This window comes from Amia ocellicauda, chromosome 6 (assembly GCF_036373705.1).
Source record: "Amia ocellicauda isolate fAmiCal2 chromosome 6, fAmiCal2.hap1, whole genome shotgun sequence".
NCBI lineage: Eukaryota > Metazoa > Chordata > Actinopteri > Amiiformes > Amiidae > Amia > Amia ocellicauda.
This window is the reverse complement of record NC_089855.1, coordinates 33552734-33575263: the sequence shown is the minus strand read 5'-3', so window position 1 is coordinate 33575263 and position 22530 is coordinate 33552734. Positions and strand designations below refer to the sequence as shown.

General features: G+C 38.6%; 1 protein-coding gene across 1 annotated transcript in view; it reads right to left on the bottom strand.

Moving 5' to 3' along the window:
- The window catches only part of vangl1 (VANGL planar cell polarity protein 1), an 89210-nt gene that overhangs the window by 33431 nt on the left and 33249 nt on the right, over positions 1–22530 (bottom strand). Inside the window, exon 3 of the mRNA XM_066706980.1 lies at positions 17953–18079. Coding sequence (XP_066563077.1) covers positions 17953–18079 — 127 coding nt within the window. The remainder of the gene's footprint in view (positions 1–17952; positions 18080–22530) is intronic.

Genomic DNA, 22530 nt, shown 5'->3' with positions numbered 1-22530 from the left:
AGCTGGTTTAAATTGGGAATACACAGAAAGCATTAGGAACAGAGAAAGATTCTTAAGTAAAAGGGGAAAAATATTTGATTGACACATTTACATCCTGGTATTACTATTATTATTATTAATATAAAAACAGTTTAACAGTGCACTATTAACATTCAACCAAAATAACCATACAAACATATGAAGCAGCAAACTGAATTGATACCAACATATCTGTATGTAGCCAGTGTATGCGGAAAGTGAAAAGCTTATAATATCCCTCATTATCATGAGCTGTTTCAATAAGTAGAAACACGTATGCAGCTAACATTTACTCAAGTCTACTGTTTCCATGGCTACTGAAGCAACTGCTTCAGAATTTTTTAGTTTAGAAAGTTGGCAAGTCACAATCTGACATAAGATGCAACAGAGTACAACATCTGAAACTACATGTGTATTATTAATATGCAGTTACAAGGCAAAGGGCTTCTTACTTTTCACTGCAAAAACTTAATCTACCTGCATTTGTTGGATGAGTTTTTTAGATTATGAAAATAGGCCAGTGCAGCACTATACTTTATGATAAACAGCAGAATAAATATCTGGAAAATATGAGATAAGCAAATATAGTCATGCCTTTCAAGTCACATTTTAACAACTCTGTTGTCTAAATAAAACTAACTCAGTTGCATAGTCCCAAAGTCAGTCGGCTGTGACACAGCCCAGATTCAGAAAAACTCGGCCTAGACTAGGGCTCAGCATGCACACTGAACAGTAGGAGTTACCAGTTGATTTACAGAAGCCTCTATATTACAGTAACTACATTTGAACCAGTTACTGCTTGTGATAAATCAAGGAGGGCCATGTACTTTATGAATTGAGTACATCTTGTTAATCATCAAATATATGCAGCAGAGCTTAGCACTGTGGACGCTGTGAACATAAGGTTCCTGGGTTCAGATCTTAGCTAAGACACTGCTGTTGTACCCTTGAGAAAGGTCCTTTACCCATACCAATCCAGGGATTTAAAAAAAAAAAAAAAAAAAAAGAAAAAGACGACGACGACATGGGTAGTCTTGTAAGTAACTTTGGACAAAATGGTCAGTAAAATAAAGAAAGTAATATCTTAAAAACAAACAAAATCTCAGAAATATTTCCAAAGGTCCAAATAATGATATTGCATCACTTACATTACTGAGGCTGCAACTTAGAACTATAACTACACCACTATGCATCTCTCTTACAGGCTAGTTCTAAAGCTATTTTCACACAGTATGTTGCATGTTCGGAAACACTCCAGGGGCATTTTCCTTAAACAATATATATATACAGTGAGGGAAAAAAGTATTTGATCCCCTGCTGATTTTGTACGTTTGCCCACTGACAAAGAAATGATCAGTCTATAATTTTAATGGTAGGTGTATTTTAACAGTGAGAGACAGAATAACAACAAAAAAATCCAGAAAAACGCATTTCAAAAAAGTTATAAATTGATTTGCATGTTAATGAGGGAAATAAGTATTTGATCCCCTATCAATCAGCAAGATTTCTGGCTACCAGGTGTCTTTTATACAGGTAACAAGCTGAGATTAGGAGCACTCTCTTAAAGGGTCTTGTTAATGATCTCAAGGCAGCTGGGACCATAGTCACCAAGAAAACAATTGGTAACACACTACGCCGTGAAGGACTGAAATCCTGCAGTGCCCGCAAGGTCCCCCTGCTCAAGAAAGCACATGTACAGGCCCGTCTGAAGTTTGCCAATGAACATCTGAATGATTCAGAGGAGAACTGGGTGAAAGTGTTGTTGTCAGATGAGACCAAAATCGAGCTCTTTGGCATCAACTCAACTCGCCGTGTTTGGAGGAGGAGGAATGACCCCAAGAACACCATCCCCACCGTCAAACATGGAGGTGGAAACATTATGCTTTGGGGGTGTTTTTCTGCTAAGGGGACAGGACAACTGCACCGCATCAAAGGGACGATGGACGGGGCCATGTACCGTCAAATCTTGGGTGAGAACCTCCTTCCCTCAGCCAGGGCATTGAAAATGGGTCGTGGATGGTATTCCAGCATGACAATGACCCAAAACACACAGCCAAGGCAACAAAGGAGTGGCTCAAGAAGAAGCACATTAAGGTCCTGGAGTGGCCTAGCCAGTCTCCAGACCTTAATCCCATAGAAAATCTGTGGAGGGAGCTGAAGGTTCGAGTTGCCAAACGTCAGCCTCGAAACCTTAATGAATTGGAGAGGATCTGCAAAGAGGAGTGGGACAAAATCCCTCCTGAGATGTGTGCAAACCTGGTGGCCAACTACAAGAAACGTCTGACCTCTGTGATTGCCAACAAGGGTTTTGCCACTAAGTACTAAGTCGAACGGGTCAAATACTTATTTCCCTCATTAACATGCAAATCAATTTATAACTTTTTTGAAGTGCGTTTTTCTGGATTTTTTTGTTGTTATTCTGTCTCTCACTGTTAAAATACACCTACCATTAAAATTATAGACTGATCATTTATTTGTCAGTGGGCAAACATACAAAATCAGCAGGGGATCAAATACTTTTTTCCCTCACTGTATAACATCCATAATGCATAATATGATAAGGTCAGGTTTGACATAGTTCAGGGCTGTTTGTGTAGCCTTCATGCTATTATGAACCTCTAATGCCTTGTGTAGTCTCTGTGCCCCTACGGGCAATTCACACAGCAAAAGAGAGGAGCCATCCTATTAGCTCTTTGTGAACAGGGTACAATCCTGTGCTCATGTTATCTTCCCCTCCGAGCTTCCACTTTCTACTACTCTGCCCTGAAGGAGCTTGGAGTGCTGTGGTCCAACTTGGCAGTCTTTCTCCCAGTTGACAGGAAAAGGAGACTCCATGGTTCAGTTCTCTGCTTTACAAACTATAAACTCTTATCACCAGCACAGCAAGTAAAATCACACACCTCTGTGCCTAATTTTGAGACCTGCATACTTAATATTCAACCTAAATGTATATCTGGTATTGATGACAATGATCCAGTTACTCAAACTGTTGCATAGGTCACAAATGTTCAAACAGAAGACTTTAGACAAAGTCAGGAACCCTGACCCTGTATATATATAAATAGATCTCAATAAATGAAAAGCAAAAGCATCAGTCAAAGCTTTTTGCAAACACAGCCTGCACAGCACAGATTTCACTGTAAAGCCTCCCTAAAAATGCACCCAAATAAACGCTGTGCTACTCTGTAATAAACACTGGCTTCACCAGAAGGACTAATATTACCACACAGTCCACACATACAGCAGGTTCAAAAGGAAAGCTTGCCGTTGGGTCACATTACACTGGGGTGTGGCCGGGATTTCACAGCCAGAATGTTTTCTTGCAGTGGGTAATGGTGTCAAATCCAAAAAAAAAAGATTACAACAGCAGCACACAATGAAGGGCTGGAACCTACAAAACTCTGAACAAATCTGATGTCAATCTCTGTTCTGCTTGAAACATGGGTATCAGTTACTGCATTTCTGCATCCCCCCGGGTGCAGTTAATGAAGGTGGGAGTGACTGAAATAAAAGGTCTGTCACCATATTTTAGAACTCCAATTTCTTTTCATTCCATATCCAAGCTTGGGTGTCTTGTTACTACAGTGCCTCTGACGTTTGCTGTGCAGTATTTTATTGTTTAAAGATGGTCCCTTTAATCCTGTACTTTCAAAATTAATTCACACGAGAGAAGGAATTATTGGAGAAAAAAAAAAAAAAAAAAAAAGAACAATTGTACTGTGTAGTAAGATAACACCTCAATATCAACTTTAGTTAGGACCAGATCACAAATTTGATGGCCATTGATTATTCTTCATTATACAATATATTTGGCTTTGAATCTGTTACTAATAATGTGAAATGGAACTCTGGGGGGACACAAAAAATATATAATAATACTAATAAAATGGGAAAAGTCATAGAAGTCTTATATTTGCTGGCTTTGAATGTTATATTTGTTTGCGCTACATACTATAGTGTCATTATTTGTCTTTATATATAGTCTAGTACTGCAAATTCTTCATTAACCACCCCTGCTTGTAAAAATAATTATATACAAAAAACAAAAACATGTTTTTGAGCTATTCAGCAGTTCAAGAGTAGTATAGTCCTATTCTAATAATCTACCGTACTCTATATTTTCATAATATCCTTGTATTAATATATAGAAATTCCATTTCTAGTCATTTCTGGTAGGATTAAAAGTACCTGGCACACAACAAAATTATACAATTCAGAATACACTATTGGAACATGTTTATTTTGTTTGATTTCCGTGTCGATGCGAGTGTACAGAAGGCACATGTGCTTGTAAGTGCATTACATTATGCGTCGGCTGTCATTCTGTCAGGAAAGCTCAGACAGCATCCTTTTCATATAGAAAGCCAGCTTTATGTCAAATTGTATTTCAAAGAATGTGCTTCTACCGTCTGGTGCTGAGGTGCACAGTACTAAGGAACTAAGCCAGGGAGGGTCTGGTTAACTCTTGGATGGATGGGAAAGCTTAAGGATAAAAAAAATAAATTAAATTTAAAAAAGGCATCAGTGTGGTTGGCTTATTAAGCTTCACACTTTGAACACCAACCCACTGGGACCATCTGTCACAACATTTCTTTGCATTTCATTGCTTGGATTGTAAGACTTATTTGATTTATTTACATATTTATTTCTCATTAAAACATATTCAAGGACCACTGCTCCTTAAACCATTTCTTCAAGTACCGTTTCAAATGGCTTATCTTTTTAATTTTATTATTATTATTATTATTACTATTATATTTCTAAGCAGACGCCCTCATACAGGGTGAATATTTTCCTAATTTCCTCTAAAAAATCTTCATCCTTTGAAATGGAAAATCTAACTTGCAGAAAATGAACGATTGTTATTTTTAGGTCACAATTGTTTGTGTTGATTGCTCATTTCACTGAAGACCTTTTTGAAATCTTTACAACCATCGAACAAACAAGAACATGTCAGGAATTTTGAAGGGTTGTTTTTTTCTCTCTCTTTTTTTCCTGTCAATGTACATTCTGCTAAGTTGACATTATTTCACAATGGGACTTTGAAGGCAAGACCACTAACTTCACCCTTGACGTCATAACACAGGAAATGAAGGATATAACAGGAACAGACAGAAGGACAGGATGTGTAGTCAAAGCCATGGGATCATATACAGTAGCAACACGCACTGGTTCAAAGTTCTGCTTCATGTCACTAATTTATCTTTATTATATTTTTCATAGTATAGGAAGATCCCGTTTACATTTTCTTTATCACAAAGTCCAGATATGTGGGTTAGTGAAAGAGAGAGTCTGCATTCACTATTCTCTTTATGAATCACCTTTCCTTCCAGATCTCTTTACTGGTTTAATAAGAAATACCTGAGAGACAGGGTTCACAAATAATTATAAAATATTGATAATGATATTTAATACACTGCCTATGTCCATGATATAACATGGCGCTTGCATGTTCAAGGTCCGTCAATCACTGGGGTTCTTTAGTTCCTTGACATGAACCAGATGAAGACATATCTTGGCTGCAGTCCATGAGGTAACCACAAAATCATCTTTCATCACTTCACAATGTAAAGGACAGGAATGAAAACACCTGGGTTCCACATGGCCTTATCGGATAGCAGCCAGCTGCCCTGAGCTGGTACCTGGAGATGCAGGGTGGAAATTTCTCACACTCAGCTGTTCTCCTGCCATCAACCCCACTTCAACAACTTACAGAGATGTTAGTGCATATGCAGACAGTGAAATGAAAGCTAATTCTGACTTTGAACTGTGGAGGAAGGAAAATATAACATCAGACCTAAAATAATAGGAATGGGGCTACTTCTCAGAGATGCTTAAGGAGCTCTCGCTACCCTCAGGGCTCAAATTGAAAAGGGAGAGAAATCTGGAAGCTGAAGTACTGTATAACAGGCTAAAAGTCAGCAATTGTGGGTATGGTGTCCCATTGCCTCCATGGTCACCGGGAAAGTAAGACACAACAGGGATTTCAAAACTGTCTTTAAACGAAAAGACTTTGTGGTTTCATTCCAGCATCATCTTTGCCTAACTGAGTCACTGAATTTAGTTACAATTTATAATAAAGGTTTATGAAGAGCCTTACAAATACTTAATAGTGCACCATGTGTGACATTTTAATTAGATTGATTACAGTTTGAAGCATAAAATGCTAGAAAAGGAATGTGTAATATGTCAGAGGAAAGCCAATTCATTGTGTACATACATTCAAGAACATAACCTATTGTGTCAGCTCACCTGATACCAGGGCATCTGAGCTACTATATGCAGTCTAATTAATGACTGTGGAAGGGATTATTCTACCTCAAATCATTAAATTTGCTCAATTTGTTCTTAATATCAACAACAGGAGAACGCTATAATAGTATTATATAATGTGATATAACATAACGCTACAGTGCTTAGAAACACAACTACAATGAGGAAGAGAGGTCAAAATAAATGACTTTCTTAGCCAGCCACTCGAAAACTGAAAGCCTGCATGGGTACTGAAGCTACAAAGTCAGGGTCGTCTAAGGGCAAATGGTCCATTCAAATAGCAGAGGTGCTTTCTGGCAACAAAATAGGCAACAAGAAAAAAATAAAACCTATTAAAAGCAGTGTCAGGATACTTCTGTCACCCATACTTAACGCACATCAGTGATGCCCACTTTCCACTATCTCTACCCTTAGGGACCTGTTCCATTTCTTTCCGTACTACTGGAGTCAGGGATTTTTTTTCATCCTCTTAACACTTTCAATACCATTTCAACTGGCACTCAGTCTAATTGCACATTTGTAGACTTAAAAGGCAAAGATATTAACGGCAGCCAAACATACTCGAGAAAGGCTGTTCATCTGTGCGCACCTGGTGCCTGAGCCTGTTTATAGTTTCAAAGCTTTCCAGGAAGGAATATCTGACTGGTGTAAAATAGTTTGTTTGTTTTGTTGTTTACAATCACACACTGAATCCTGACTTTTATTCTTGTGATTTCTGATGCACCTCCACCACTTAATTTAGATGGTTTAAATGTTTTGCAGCCCTTTAATTCATTATCTTTGTCTGCAGCTTGAGTGTTGTTTGTGTGTGTGACGACTGTGGGAGGACTGTGTCAGTTGAGGATTTGGGCAAAAGGCAGAGGTTTAGGAATGTGGGCACTGCTTCCACTTGTCAATATGAAGGAAGACAACTCCCTGGAGTTGAAGTCAATGAGTGTGACTGAATGCAAGGTCAAAGGGGTGGAGGTTTAAAGGACAAAAAGAAATCCCTCCCTACTGAGAGATCCACCTAGAATTGAAATGAAAATCATCTCTTCAGGTTTGACAATCCAAGCTGGGTTGGGCCTAGTGCTCTATATGCCCAAGTACTAAAATTGAATGGGGAGACCTGGCTGACAAACAGAATCCACATGCTGTCCACACCGCTTTCAACATGAGCCATGACACTTTTTTTTTTTTTTTTAAATCAGTAGTGGCATTTCTTAGCCCAGTTATTTAAATCAGATTGGTGCAAGTGTGGGTAGTTTGTGACCATTGGGTTGGCACTCATTTTCTCCAACAATAAGAATAGGGGCTGTCCATTTTACAGGGTCTTCTCTATGTTGTTCACGTTAAAGCAGCTCTTAAAGTATAATGCTAGGTTGGAAAAGTTCTAGGTAAAGGTCACCTTGACTTGCACAAAAACAATTATTCGACTATTCAAATAATCTTTTCTGGGAGGGCTGTGGAAAGACGGTGACTGAGCTGACTGACACTTCAAATTAAAGAGCAGCAGCAAGCTTTTGTATTGATTAATCAGCGCTGTGTGGGAAGAAATGAGAGAAACCGATTCGCCTGGCGAGGGAGGCGAGAAATTCTGCACATAAAACCACATTTTCAGGCATAATGTGTCGGGGCCAAATGGAATGCTAAACTGTTTGGCATTCAAATACACATTCTCACATTGATTGTGGAGCTTTATGAATTGATTATTTGATTATTCAGATGGGGTTCACTAGGAGAAAATGATGGACTGGGGTGAGGAAGTGCATTCATATATGTGCGTATTAGTTGTCAGTATATTCCTTTCACGCAATCAAGTGAAAACTGGTTTTGAGTGCTGGCTTAGTATAACCTCTCACAGCCATCCTTCCATTTTATGCCAGGGTAATTCTATACCAGTAAACAGCAACCCAATAGTTTAAGTATTGTTTTTTGCAGCACTAGTTATTTTTTGTTTTTTGAGGCACAGTGTCTACGAATGGCTGGGGGCCTCACTTTCCCTTTGAGAGTCAAGACTTTGTCTAGTTGGAAAGAGCTGTAGAAATGCAAATTAGTTTTTGCCGACTTGCTTCAGCAGATTCTAGGTGAGTTTTATGAGGGTTGGTGAACACATCTGAGAGAAGGAATTCCTAAACAATGAGCAGGTTCATCTGCTGACAATTGTCGGCAACAACTGAGAATGCCAATGGAAATTGGTCAGACTGCTGTCGAACTCCGGAAAGCTACAGACATCATGGCTGTCATCTACTGAACCAAATGGCGGTGAGGTGGGAGGCAGTACCGCTGGCAATCAGCCTCTCTATGTGTTCCCTAAATCAGGCATACTGCACTCCCATCTGATGGGAAAAACCACTGGGAATAATAGTATTCATTTGTTTTACTTCTCCAGAATCTTAATCAGATATCCAATATGCTTTAACAGTGTGCCATTTTTATTTTTATTTTTTTTAAAGCAAATCCCGTACTTATATACCAGATATTCAACCTTTCCTACTGAAATATAAATAGGTATTAACATGTTCCTTGCTTTTGGAATTATATTGGAATGAATACGGTGATCTTCTTGCTTGTTTATTTTGAAAGTCATAGAAAGCATTAAGTGTTGTGACAGTGTGGGGGGTGATCCAGCATTGTCAGGGCTCGTAGGCGTGTTTAAGGAGACACAAAGGCAGGAATGTGGGGAAATGAGCACAACTGTATTTTAAAGTGTGTCATGCTCAATACAAAAGGACAGACCGAAAACGCAAACAAAACTCCTTTTGGAGTCTAAACTACACTACTACCTACACATGTAACTAATAATAAACTACAAACAGTAACCAGTCCAATCCATAATCAAAGTACATAAATCCAATAATCAAAGTCCGTTATCCAAATGTAAATCTTGTCCTGTACTTACACTTAAACAAACAATGCCTTTCCACACCAGGAAGCGGATCTCTTCGTGTTTAATTGAGTAGGTGATTGAGCTCCAGGTAAATCGCCCCCACCTGGGTCCGGGGAGTGCCGGAGCCTCATGGGACAGCCCTGCAGCATGTCGCCTGGCACTGTATTACACTAGACTTTAATAAACTTTTTCTTTTCTAAATATCTTTTACATGTCATCCACAAAACAAAGAACGTTGTGTTGAAGCACGGTAGTTCCTTTTCATACCACCCACATTTCTAATGCCACCCTTGCAAACTGCCAGTTTTCCCTTCTTGAATATTTTTACACCAGCATAGTTGCCGCTCTCTCTACCATTCCATTAACAATGCCAACCGTTCTTACTGCCAGTTTTTGAATGCTTGTCCCAAATTTGCAGTTATAATGAGGGCCATATCTTCTATGAATCTTAAGATTTTTTTATTTTCATTTTAACAATAATAACATTGTTGCTTTGGGAATTTGAAATAGCTAGGCAACCAGCATCGACAGAGTAAATGACATGCAAGGAAAGAGGGAATGATAAGGTCAGAAATTTAAGAGGGGCCAAACCATTTAAAGCTCTGTATATGAACTTTTAAAAATCAGTTCTGAATTTAACGGGTAGCCAATGGAGCTGGGATGAAACTGGCAAGATATGATCACAATCCTTCTCCTTCTCAAGCTCAAGGCTTTCTGCCTCAGTGGGAAATTACACCGTTCCCAGGATTGCTGCGTTTAATGTTTTTCAGATCTTAATCGAGTCTTCGGAGTCAAAAAGCAAGCGAGTTTGGCAGCGTTTCTAAAAACAGACTTCAACATGCCTTTTAATGGACTCATACCCACACCTTCACTACCTAATGTGCTTATGTGGTATTTTCCTAGCAAGGCCTAAAGAAATAAAAACCCTAGGGTTTAGAAGAGCTGAGGTACAATATTACACAATCGGTACGGCACACTGACTGCCCCCCAATACCGATATGTGGAAAAGAGTGTGAACATACCCTTCTGGTTTGATTGCACAAATACCAGATTTGAATAATTTGAATGCTGTGTTCAGATCTTAATTCATGCCATTTTTTGAAAGCAATAAAATGTATTATTTGAATACCGGTAAAACAAGTATTAGCGTGTATCAACAATCCCTTGTTAATTTGATAGTTACACTCTTCTTTACCTTGGTAGTGTTTCTATGCATTATTTGTGTTTTTTAGCATAAAAATGCTGTACTCTAGTGACTTTTATTGTATGAAGGAATATAGGCTTATTATACACTAAAGTATACAAAACAATTTCAAATGTTGTTAAGTGATGTGGGAAATACATCTGTAAATCTGAAATCTGTACTTGTACATTCAATGGCTTTAATTGTAATTGTGTCTCTACTATTGATAATTATGTCTGCCTTGAGCTAACTGCACATAGCCCTGATGTAACCCTTACCACGTTCCTCCTCTTAAGAGTATCTTGCACTGCATCTTTTACTTTGTCTTAGTTAACTTCAGTTAGGGCTTCTATAGTATATTGCATTTAGTACCTCATTATGTTCTGTGAAATGTTTTCTTAAATACAAGTTGCCCTGGGTAAGGCTGTCTGCTATGAAATAGATTATAATTATGCAAAGTCTATTTCAGTAAACATAGAATACTCTTATAACACACATAAAATGTCCTCAACTAGTAACACATTTCAAAATCTATACAGTAATGTCTACTACATTTCTGTAATGTTGCTCCAACAATTCATCTGACACAACCAGACCACAAGCTTACAGCAATTTTCTGAAATGTTCTGACAATGCTGCGTGTTACCTGGAATTATACTTTTGAACATGTTTGTATTAAGCTATTATTTCACATTGAAAATCTCACATCATATCACATCACTTGTCATATGAATAACTGGAGTAATATTTATATGTTCCCAAATGACACCTGTGGGAAAGAAAGTATTAAGATTATTGCTTCAGTTCGAAGTTAGTGTAATGCAGCTGTATTACTGCTCATTTGGGCACTGAATATGAATAAACACTCTTCATTTGTGCTGCTCAAGGGAGGGTATTTTTATTAAATGATGCATCCATTAAAAAAAAGAGAGCTGTCAAATCCAACTTAATTCAAAGATCAAATCCAGCAACATATTTCAATTTCTAATTCACTGTTAGCCGTAATTCTGCTTGGGGGCGGGGGGGTGCAGTGCACAGCCAGTCTCCAGCTATACAATGCACCTCTACTGTGAAAGGACACTTCAAAACCATCAACCCAAATCAATCTCGTTCTGTCGGCACCAAAGGGCGGTTGTTCTGGTGTCCGATGTGCTTTACAAATTGAAAAATAATTTTAAAAAGGAAGAAAGAAAGAAACCAGTACCTCAGCTTGACGAAACAAAATCGGCAAGTTCCCAAATGCTGCTCTACAGTACAGCCTAGCACACAGATGCAGGAATGTTACATTTCCATGCTGTTGTTTTTGGATGCTCTAATTGGTCAGCCTTTCACGGTTTAGTATACAGGCATAAGCTAAAATAGACTTGCTCGAGTCCTAGACATTGTTCAGTCAGAGCCAACTAGGTCAAGCCACTGAGGCTCTTATTTGGAACCTGACATCTTGTGGATCACACTCCGAGATCTTACCAGCCAGTAATCCACTGCTGGAACCAATACATAAATATTGTGAATACATTCAGACTTGTCTAAAGCTTTGTAAGATTGTGCGATGGGGCCATTTTGCAGGACAACCATAACGTGTGACGAAGTAAACAATGTGTTTTAAAAATAATTAACCCTTTGATTTACACTAATCTTACTCCACTGCACTGCTGCAATATCTGTGTGAGCTATGGAAATATAGGAAATGTGGAAAAAAATGTAAGCTGCTCAGTATTAAATAAAGCCAATCCATTACCTTGGTTCACTTCTCGGATGGGAGTGCTTTTTCACAGGTTGGATCAAGTCAAACGAACAATGGCTAAGGTGAAATGGACATGTGAAATGTCCATACAGTGAGGGAAAAAAGTATTTGATCCCCTGCTGATTTTGTACGTTTGCCCACTGACAAAGAAATGATCAGTCTATAATTTGAATGGTAGGTGTATTTTAGCAGTGAGAGACAGAATAACAACAAAAAAATCCAGAAAAACACATTTCAAAAAAGTTATACATTGATTTGCATGTTAATGATGGAAATAAGTATTTGACCCCTTCGACTTAGTACTTGGTGGCAAAACCCTTGTTGGCAATCACAGAGGTCAGACGTTTCTTGTAGTTGGCCACCAGGTTTGCACACATCTCAGGAGGGATTTTGTCCCACTCCTCTTTGCAGATCCTCTCCAAGTCATTAAGGTTTCGAGGCTGACGTTTGGCAACTCGAACCTTCAGCTCCCTCCTCAGATTTTCTATGGGATTAAGGTCTGGAGACTGGCTAGGCCACTCCAGGACCTTAATGTGCTTCTTCTTGAGCCACTCCTTTGTTGCCTTGACTGTGTGTTTTGGGTCATTGTCATGCTGGAATACCTATCCACGACCCATTTTCAATGCCCTGGCTGAGGGAAGGAGGTTCTCACCCAAGATTTGACGGTACATGGCCCCGTCCATCGTCCCTTTGATGCGGTGCAGTTGTCCTGTCCCCTTAGCAGAAAAACACCGCCAAAGCATAATGTTTCCACCTCCATGTTTGACGGTGGGGATGGTGTTCTTGGGGTCATTCCTCCTCCTCCAAACACAGCGAGTTGAGTTGATGCCAAAGAGCTTGATTTTGGTCTCATCTGACCACAACACTTTCACCCAGTTCTCCTCTGAATCATTCAGATGTTCATTGGCAAACTTCAGACGGGCCTGTACATGTGCTTTCTTGAGCAGGGGGACCTTGCGGGCGCTGCAGGATTTCAGTCCTTCATGGCGTAGTGTGTTACCAATTGTTTTCTTGGTGACTATGGTCTCAGCTGCCTTGAGATCATTAACAAGATCCTCCTGTGTAGTTCTGGGCTGATTCCTCACCGTTCTCATGATCATTGAAACTCCACAAGGTGACATCTTGCATGGAGCCCCAGACCGAGGGAGACTGACTGTTATTTTGTGTTTCTTCCATTTGCGAATAATCGCACCAACTGTTGTCACCTTCTCACCAAGCTGCTTGGCGATGGTCTTGTAGCCCATTCCAGCCTTGTGTAGGTCTACAATCTTGTCCCTGACATCCTTGGACAGCTCTTTGGTCTTGGCCATGGTGGAGAGTTTGGAATCTGATTGATTGATTGCTTCTGTGGACAGGTGTCTTTTATACAGGTAACGAGCTGAGATTAGGAGCAGTCCCTTTAAGAGAGTGCTCCTAATCTCAGCTCGTTACCTGTATAAAAGACACCTGGGAGCCATAAATCTTGCTGATTGATATGGGATCAAATACTTATTTCCCTCATTAACATGCAAATCAATTTATAACTTTTTTGAAATGCGTTTTTCTGGATTTTTTTGTTGTTATTCTGTCTCTCACTATTAAAATACACCTACCATTAAAATTATAGACTGATCATTTCTTTGTCAGTGGGCAAATGTACAAAATCAGCAGGGGATCAAATACTTTTTTCCCTCACTGTACATCCATCTTAGTTTACAAAGTAGAAGCATTCCATCACATAACTTTGTTATCAGTAACCTCAATAGAAAAATACAATAAAAAATGAACTAAACATAATGTCTATATGTCTTGCTGCACCGAAGCCATCACTTTGTCTGCTTGGAAAGGGTCACTTCTCTTCTGACCTTACAATCTACAATTTTGATTTCAAAAAGATGGTTTTACACTGCACTTTTTGTATAGTAAGGCCACTAACATTAGATGGTCGTTTGGATGACATAACAGGGGTAATAAAATGATTTTTATCACTGCAATAAAATAGATACTTTTTCCATTACAGGCATCTTGAGAAATGAATAGGGCAGACAGATGAAGCGCACTGATGATTGGACCAGGTGAGGGACACTCATGAACCTCTTCATTAATTGTCTTCTGCTAATGTAAACAAACCTCACTCAGGGCACGTGTATCCTTCAGATTTTACTCTTTTGAATTGATTCACATAACCACAGATAACAAAACCATGTTCAACTTTGTTACAGACATTCGGGATTTGATATATATATATATATATATATACACTCACCTAAAGGATTATTAGGAACACCATACTAATACTGTGTTTGACCCCCTTTCGCCTTCAGAACTGCCTTAATTCTACGTGGCATTGATTCAACAAGGTGCTGAAAGCATTCTTTAGAAATGTTGGCCCATATTGATAGGATAGCATCTTGCAGTTGATGGAGATTTGTGGGATGTACATCCAGGGCACGAAGCTCCCGTTCCACCACATCCCAAAGATGCTCTATTGGGTTGAGATCTGGTGACTGTGGGGGCCAGTTTAGTACAGTGAACTCATTGTCATGTTCAAGAAACCAATTTGAAATGATTCGACCTTTGTGACATGGTGCATTATCCTGCTGGAAGTAGCCATCAGAGGATGGGTACATGGTGGTCATAAAGGGATGGACATGGTCAGAAACAATGCTCAGGTAGGCTGTGGCATTTAAACGATGCCCAATTGGCACTAAGGGGCCTAAAGTGTGCAAAGAAAACATCCCCCACACCATTACACCACCACCACCAGCCTGCACAGTGGTAACAAGGCATGATGGATCCATGTTCTCATTCTGTTTACGCCAAATTCTGACTCTACCATCTGAATGTCTCAACAGAAATCGAGACTCATCAGACCAGGCAACATTTTTCCAGTCTTCAACTGTCCAATTTTGGTGAGCTTGTGCAAATTGTAGCCTCTTTTTCCTATTTGTAGTGGAGATGAGTGGTACCCGGTGGGGTCTTCTGCTGTTGTAGCCCATCCGCCTCAAGGTTGTACGTGTTGTGGCTTCACAAATGCTTTGCTGCATACCTCGGTTGTAACGAGTGGTTATTTCAGTCAAAGTTGCTCTTCTATCAGCTTGAATCAGTCGGCCCATTCTCCTCTGACCTCTAGCATCAACAAGGCATTTTCGCCCACAGGACTGCCGCATACTGGATGTTTTTCCCTTTTCACACCATTCTTTGTAAACCCTAGAAATGGTTGTGCGTGAAAATCCCAGTAACTGAGCAGATTGTGAAATACTCAGACCGGCCCGTCTGGCACCAACAACCATGCCACGCTCAAAATTGCTTAAATCACCTTTCTTTCCCATTCAGACATTCAGTTTGGAGTTCAGGAGATTGTCTTGACCAGGACCACACCCCTAAATGCATTGAAGCAACTGCCATGTGATTGGTTGGTTAGATAATTGCATTAATGAGAAATTGAACAGGTGTTCCTAATAATCCTTTAGGTGAGTGTATATATACACACACACACACAGCAGTATTTCTCAAGCTTTTCAAGCCTACATAACATAAAATGTTGTGCAACACACCAAAACTAAATTGTCAACTATTATAATACACATACATTCAATGAAAAACCAGAACCCTTTCCTTATGTACAGAGTTAAGTAATTCCAGTAGGAATCATTATTTCATATATTATTGTTCTCATTGTTTGGCAACTCTATTGCACACCTGAAATTAGGAAATGTGAAAATGGTCAATTTTAATTGGGGGCAGGTATCCTGATGTAATTCCATGGTGTACAAATATCTCCTTTAAACACTGCAATGCTTATCACATTGATCAAGCTAAGTTTTAACGTGCAAAACAGGTCCCCAGTAAACATTGGCTTTTTTTCTAAGGTTTTGTATTGAGTCAAGTCTCTGTAGGTCAAGTATCTGAAAGGAATTTCAGATTTTCAAGTTTGGCAGGTAACAAAGTAGCACACATACTTTACTTTAAATATCACTCTTTAATTCTGTCAGGAAAATATTTAACTGAAATGATTCATGTGTTTTATTATTGTATTCTTCTCATGCGTGACGTTTCACAAATTCCATAGGAATGCTGTTCTTGACTAATGGTACACCAGTGTTCCATGGGACACTGGATGGAAAACACAGCACAGCAGGTTAACAGCTTAGAAGCCATCCACAGATTGACTGGGGGAGACCATCAATGTGTGGATGATCTTCCTCCCACTCCCTGGAGAACGAATATCTTCCCTTTCTCAAACAGAAAACCAAGCTGAACAAGCGGTCTCTGAAGTCCAATCCAATGTGTCCAGTTATTAGCAATGATAGCCAACTGGGGAGGAATTGTGTCTTTCCTGATGACTTGACGTATGGTGCTTACAAGAATTTAGTATTTTTAAAGTGGAGTTAGTTATCTGTTTGGAAGCAATATATATGTATTATGAATCCCAGGAGCAGAGGGAAGAACCACCAATAAGTCTGCACTTCCCCTTGCCAGGCTGATCATAATTTATGGTTTCCATACTTTTGGCCTCTAGTTTACTTGTGGTCCCTCCTATGCCTGTGTTTAAGTGCAGGACCACCCAGCCGACTCTCCTTTTGTTTAAGGACACTGCTTTTATTCTGCTTGTTGCTCTTGCAACACTAATCTTTTATACTAATCCTGCATTTCTCCTTGTATCCATACAACTGCACTTGAGTAATGTTGTAAACATAATCAATTTCTATCTGGTTTATCGCCCGTCGCAAAGGTAGTCACAGAATGCTTCACAGATTAAAATAATGAATACAAGGTGTAGAAATAAACCATTAGGCACAGAGGTGAGAAAAACAACTCCTACAGGGTGACAGACTATTGTAAACATAACTGTATACTGTTGTAAACATAACCTCATGTGTTGATTGTATTGGATTATGAGTCATATCAAGTGTGCAAGATGTAAGGTGTCAGCTAAATGAATGCATTTTGTTAGCATTGCCTAGGTAAATGAGACAGCACTGAGTTAAAAAGGAGTCCAAAATCCTGCTTATTATAAGTTTGTGCAGAAATCTGAAACAGAAATCCATTAGCACATTTTAAATGACACAGTAGCAGAAGCTATGGTACATTAAAGCTTCTGATGTGATAAAGTTCTACTATAAACACGACTGTAATTATTATAAATATATTTTTCATATTCCATTCTCAATCAATGTGGTAGATTAAGCAGGAATTAGGATGTCTTTTCCCTGGCATGAAGTAGTAAGATAGTGCTCACCCATTGACTTTCACTGAGCTAGAAATAATCATGCATGTGTTGTTGAAAGCTGCATTATCGCATATAGAAACAGCAGAACACTGCATTGGTTTGCAGCCTAGCAAAATGTTCACCAGACTCTTAACCTCCCAGCAGGCTAAGACCAGATAAATGAAGAGCCGATACGGTTTGCTGCAGGTCATCTCTCTGAAACAGGTCTCTACCAAGCACCATTTAGGATGTTTACTACTCATTTTCAGCTGCAAAGAGAGACAAAAGAAATGACCTTTTTTAAAACATACTTAAGAGTCCAGACACCAGGGACAGAATGCAAATGCTGAAATTAATTGAAAGAATGTACATTTGTGACTAATGTGAATTCTTGCAGGGTAAAAGAAAACTGCCAAGAAAGGTTGTGGATGATGATTCATTTGGATCTTTCAAAATACTGCTCCTGAGGGTCAGTAACAGTTGGGAACATTATGGGCAACATGGCCTTTTATGAACTTTTCTTCAACTGCTCCTCTGGTCTTTTTTATATGGTTTCTCTGCTGGCCTGAGGAATGCACTGGAGGGAAGTTGTGGGAGAGGACTAAAGACAAAAGTTCTAGTCAATGTGAATCTGCAGCTCCACCCCCATTAATGGAAGAGATGGTTTGACCTACCTGAACTTCTTCTCCATGGGTAGATTCATCCCCAAGAAGAGGCTCTGCAGGTGGGGCTTTGATAGTAACAGACTTCTCCGAGCGACTGTCCTTGCTGCGCGATTTATGTCTCTCTTTGTTCCTCTCTCTGGAAAGACACAAATTTGTAGTGGGGTCACGAAACAAAACAAAACAAAAAATACAGATCTCTAAATGGTATTGGAGAAAACAATACATCAGTTTTGACTTTTCTTCTTGCATTCGGATCTGATCTTGCACCAGCAAAAGATCAGTGACAAAAGGAGGGACCAAAGGCTGTATTCATTCCCCACTTCAACTAATCATAAACCTAATCTAAGAAATGCATCTCTGAATACTGAGAAATCTCCCTTAATGAAAGACAAAACTACTCAAGCTTGCAGAAGCATATCAGCTTGGTACTAGCATTAGAAAGACTTTTCAGCTAACCTTTAAAAACCATGTAAGGTAAGGGCATATAACTGAAAGTGGTGTTGGGATGATTGATACACAATCTCCACAAACAAAACTCCTGTCAGGACTATTCTAGCTTTTATGACAACTGTTAAATAACCTCTCTTATGAAGCACCCTTGTGAACAAGCTTATAAGACAGAAGCGTCCTTTCATGCCTCGCTTGACAAAAGACATCTGCTGGAAAACTATACACAAACACCACCCAAAATGCAAGTGTAAACTCTTTGTCGTACCTCAGATTTTAAACATGCTACTTAAGAGAGATTAAGTCACAATTAAACCTTCCACCTTCTATCTCTGAAGAGTTGGAGCATCATCTTGAGAAACAGTACCCACGCTAGTCAAATGTATTGCTGTTTGAATAGGACAGCTTTCAATGCAAAGTGTCATTGAACACTTTACACTATAACATATAAAATAACCTAAGAATGAAAAGCATATAATATAATACCAAATAAATAAATCGGTAGGTTAAACAAACAAAAACATCAATTTTAACTATCTCCTAATATTACACTAAAATAGGTACAAGTAATTCTATATGTTCATTTTGTATATTTTTTTTAAATATATATATATATAGTAGATTAACACAAAAAGGCTAATCAATAGAAGTGTGTATTGTTGTATAAGCACCCAAAGACGGTATGGTAAGAAACTTTTTTCCCCACACAGAACATTAAATGTAATGAACTGGTTTCTGCAGTCAGATTTCAGAGGTAGCCTACTATAGCAATCTAAACAATCCTTAAAATGTGTCCAGTATTATGTAAATGTATACACACAGTGAGAAATGGGAGTATTGATCAGCACCTATATTAAACTAATGAAAATATTTCAAATTGGCTAATAAGGGGACTGTGTGTAGTTGCCCTTTCTGAGTCTTGAGATGTCCATAGCAGACAGAGACACTCGGTTTCCAAAATATTTTATGTTCCTTGCCTTGACCTTTTCGGGGAATGAGGTAAACATGCATAAACTGATAACAAAACCAAGGGGCATCATATTTTCTCATTATCCATATTGTTGATTATTCAGTAACCAATACAATGTTAGACTTGCATATCAATCAGCATTTAATGAATATTAATTGATTCTACCAATTTTACCCCATATATTTTTTATAATTAATTATTCTTTGTCCTGTTGATGTCTCACAACATGTACAGTTGCTTAAAGTTTAGATCCAGTGACCTTGAAATTATACACCCACTGGAGGGGAGCTGCTTTTGAATCACATTTAAGGGCTCTTACTAACCCCCTTCTGGCCTTTTTAAGACCTGAGAACAGTTGAAACCAGGACTAATCAAGCAAATAGTTCAATTAGAGGGTTCAATTAGACTAAGTAATTAAGAATTCAGAATGGAAGGAAGAGCAGAAGGCACAGGGGGTCCCGGGCACCATGACTGAGAGGCTGCGAGATGATGTATTGATTTTAATTATGCTAAAGTAAATCCATGGGGATTTTTTCCCCTGTCCATCAAGTGCTTCAAGGTTTCTTGTGTAACAAAGAGTGCAGCTTTCAGCCTCCTCCAATACCGAAGCAGATGTTTCTTTCAGTGAATTCTCAGACTGTGGACTGTAAAGACACAGTCAAAAGCTCCCCAAACACAAACAAAATAAAATTAGATCTTTATAAAAAGATCACCTTATCATATAAGGATGTTCAATGGGTGAGCCAAAGAGGAAAAGTGTGGTAAAGGGACTTCGTCCAACACAAAAGAGATACCATAGTCAAATATCTCTGCAAAAACTGAAATCAGCCTTCAGAGATATAAACACACAGTGCTCTAAAATATCCCGTTGGGTGAAATGCTGTACACAACAGCTGGTGTTTTCTGTTAGCCTCCATTGGTGAACTTTCATTAGTTACAAAAGATCATTTTTCTTGACGTCTCCCTGTGGTATATGGGGTTTCTTCTTGCCAACACTGTTGATTTTACCACACAGGAATCATCATTTCCATTTCTATTCCAAAGAATTGCATATGCAGCCATTTTTATTCCCCCCCCCTACAAAACATGCTAATGATGTTTAATTAGCAAATAACTGCTCTTGCCAAAAAAAGAACAGCTTCTTCCTTCAAGCAAATCTTCTTGGATAAGCCAGATTTTTTTTGTTGTTGTTGTCCTCCTCACTACATATGTACTGTAAAATTGTAATGCAATCTGTACAGGAATTCAGTATGGTTCAATGGGATTTATTTATATTTTTTCAACCCTAGGCTAAAAGATCCTCTTACTGTGCTTTAACACTGAAATTTGCAAAGCATGCATGCATTCTAAAACTTCCTGATATGACGAGTTTCATGTAATTTTTGTACATCACTTTAAGGACATGTCATGAAGTAGACACATTTACTGTGTTAGAAAACTGACAGAAATTGACATATGAGATATTCTTAGTGCTGACTGCCTAACACAACCTCTGTCATCAGTGCATACCTTTCATGATATATGGCATTTATTTAAATGGAATAATAAAGTATTGTATTCCATTGTACTACACTGTACTATCATTCCCTGGATTTGGTACAGCACACATTATTGCTTAGTATCATCTGTCAAAATTTACAAATTGACATTAAAAAAATGCAGTCCCATTTATTAAATAACACTGACCTGTTTAAAATATATGCCCTAGGGATAAAAGCTCAATGTCTTTTCAGAGGCAAAAGAGTTTCAACACAATACAAAAAAAAACACCAAGGAAATGAGAAGACGTGCATTTTGACTCATAGCTGGGACTTAACTTTCTATAGAGAAAAATGTATATATATATTCATCTTAGGTATCTCAAGTCTGATTCAGCAAACACTGCTTAGGGATAATGTCACAAAATTAATAAATAATAATAATTACATCTGCCACCTTCCAAAAACACTTATTCCATAATACTTTGTGGTCAGTTTCCAGTGCTGGTGATGAACTGTGTTGTGTCACCTTGAGGATGCAATTATACATTATGCATTTGTTTTGCTTTCTCAACTGAAAAACATTAAACAAATTAAAAGGAAAAAGGTCTGAACAAGTACATCACGGCAATTTGTTAGTACAGCCACCTTAGGCATCAATAACAGAGACCTGAGGATAATCCCTGGTCTAAACTTATCCCATTTTTCTTAAAGTTTTAATTTGGCATTTTAAAGAACTGCTTCAAGAAAAAATAATAATAATAATAATACATTTTAAATGTATTGCTTTTGTGGTTGATAAAGGAGATCATAATGTAGACAACAAAATTTGGTTGCTTACTTAGATCAATTTCATAACCGGAATAAAGAATAACTTCAAGCAAAGTAGCACTGGAGTGTTCTGAGAAAGTTGAACTATGCACTCTGCCCCTGTTGGGCTACAAATAAAACTACCCAATAAGAAAAGCCATTTAGAAATGAATAATGCATCGAGTCACATTTCATATGGTGCATGCCTAAAAGTAGTTTCTCCGTTCATCAAAACAAGTTCAATTCATGATTTCAGAAAGCCTCAGTGCAATTCAGGTGCAAACCCAGGAGACGAGGGCCCTAAAAGACAGAAAAGGTTATTATGCAGAGTGGGAAATGACTTCTGGTGTGCAGTAGCTCGAGGTTTCTAATCCACCATTCCCAGGAGAGTGCTCATCCCATTAAATATTTGTTGCCTCCTAGTCACACAAATATTAGGAAAAGTGCCCACGTTACATGGCAGCAAATTTGGAAACCTTTCATCTCCTGATTTCGGTCTCTACACAATCCAGGGGACCGTTAATCGGAGCGTGTGCAAGGGGGACATGGATTTGCCATGACTTCAGCTGCATTTCTGTACAATAACTGCCAACTTGTCATGGAGATTTTTTCTTTTTGTAAAAGCTGTAATGCTGGGCTATAACTTTGGTCAGCAGGCAAAAGTAGATCCCCTGAAAACCTCCAGTATGGAAACTATATAAAATAAGGCTATTCATAGACCACTAATCAATTAATCTCAAAGAACATAGAGATACACACACACACTATATTACAAAATATCAGGAAAAGTCTCTCCCTGCCAGTAACAGATTTTACCAAGCATCATTTACTTTGTAGAGGAGGTATGCACTAGCCCAAAGGTATACAACGGCAATCTGCAAC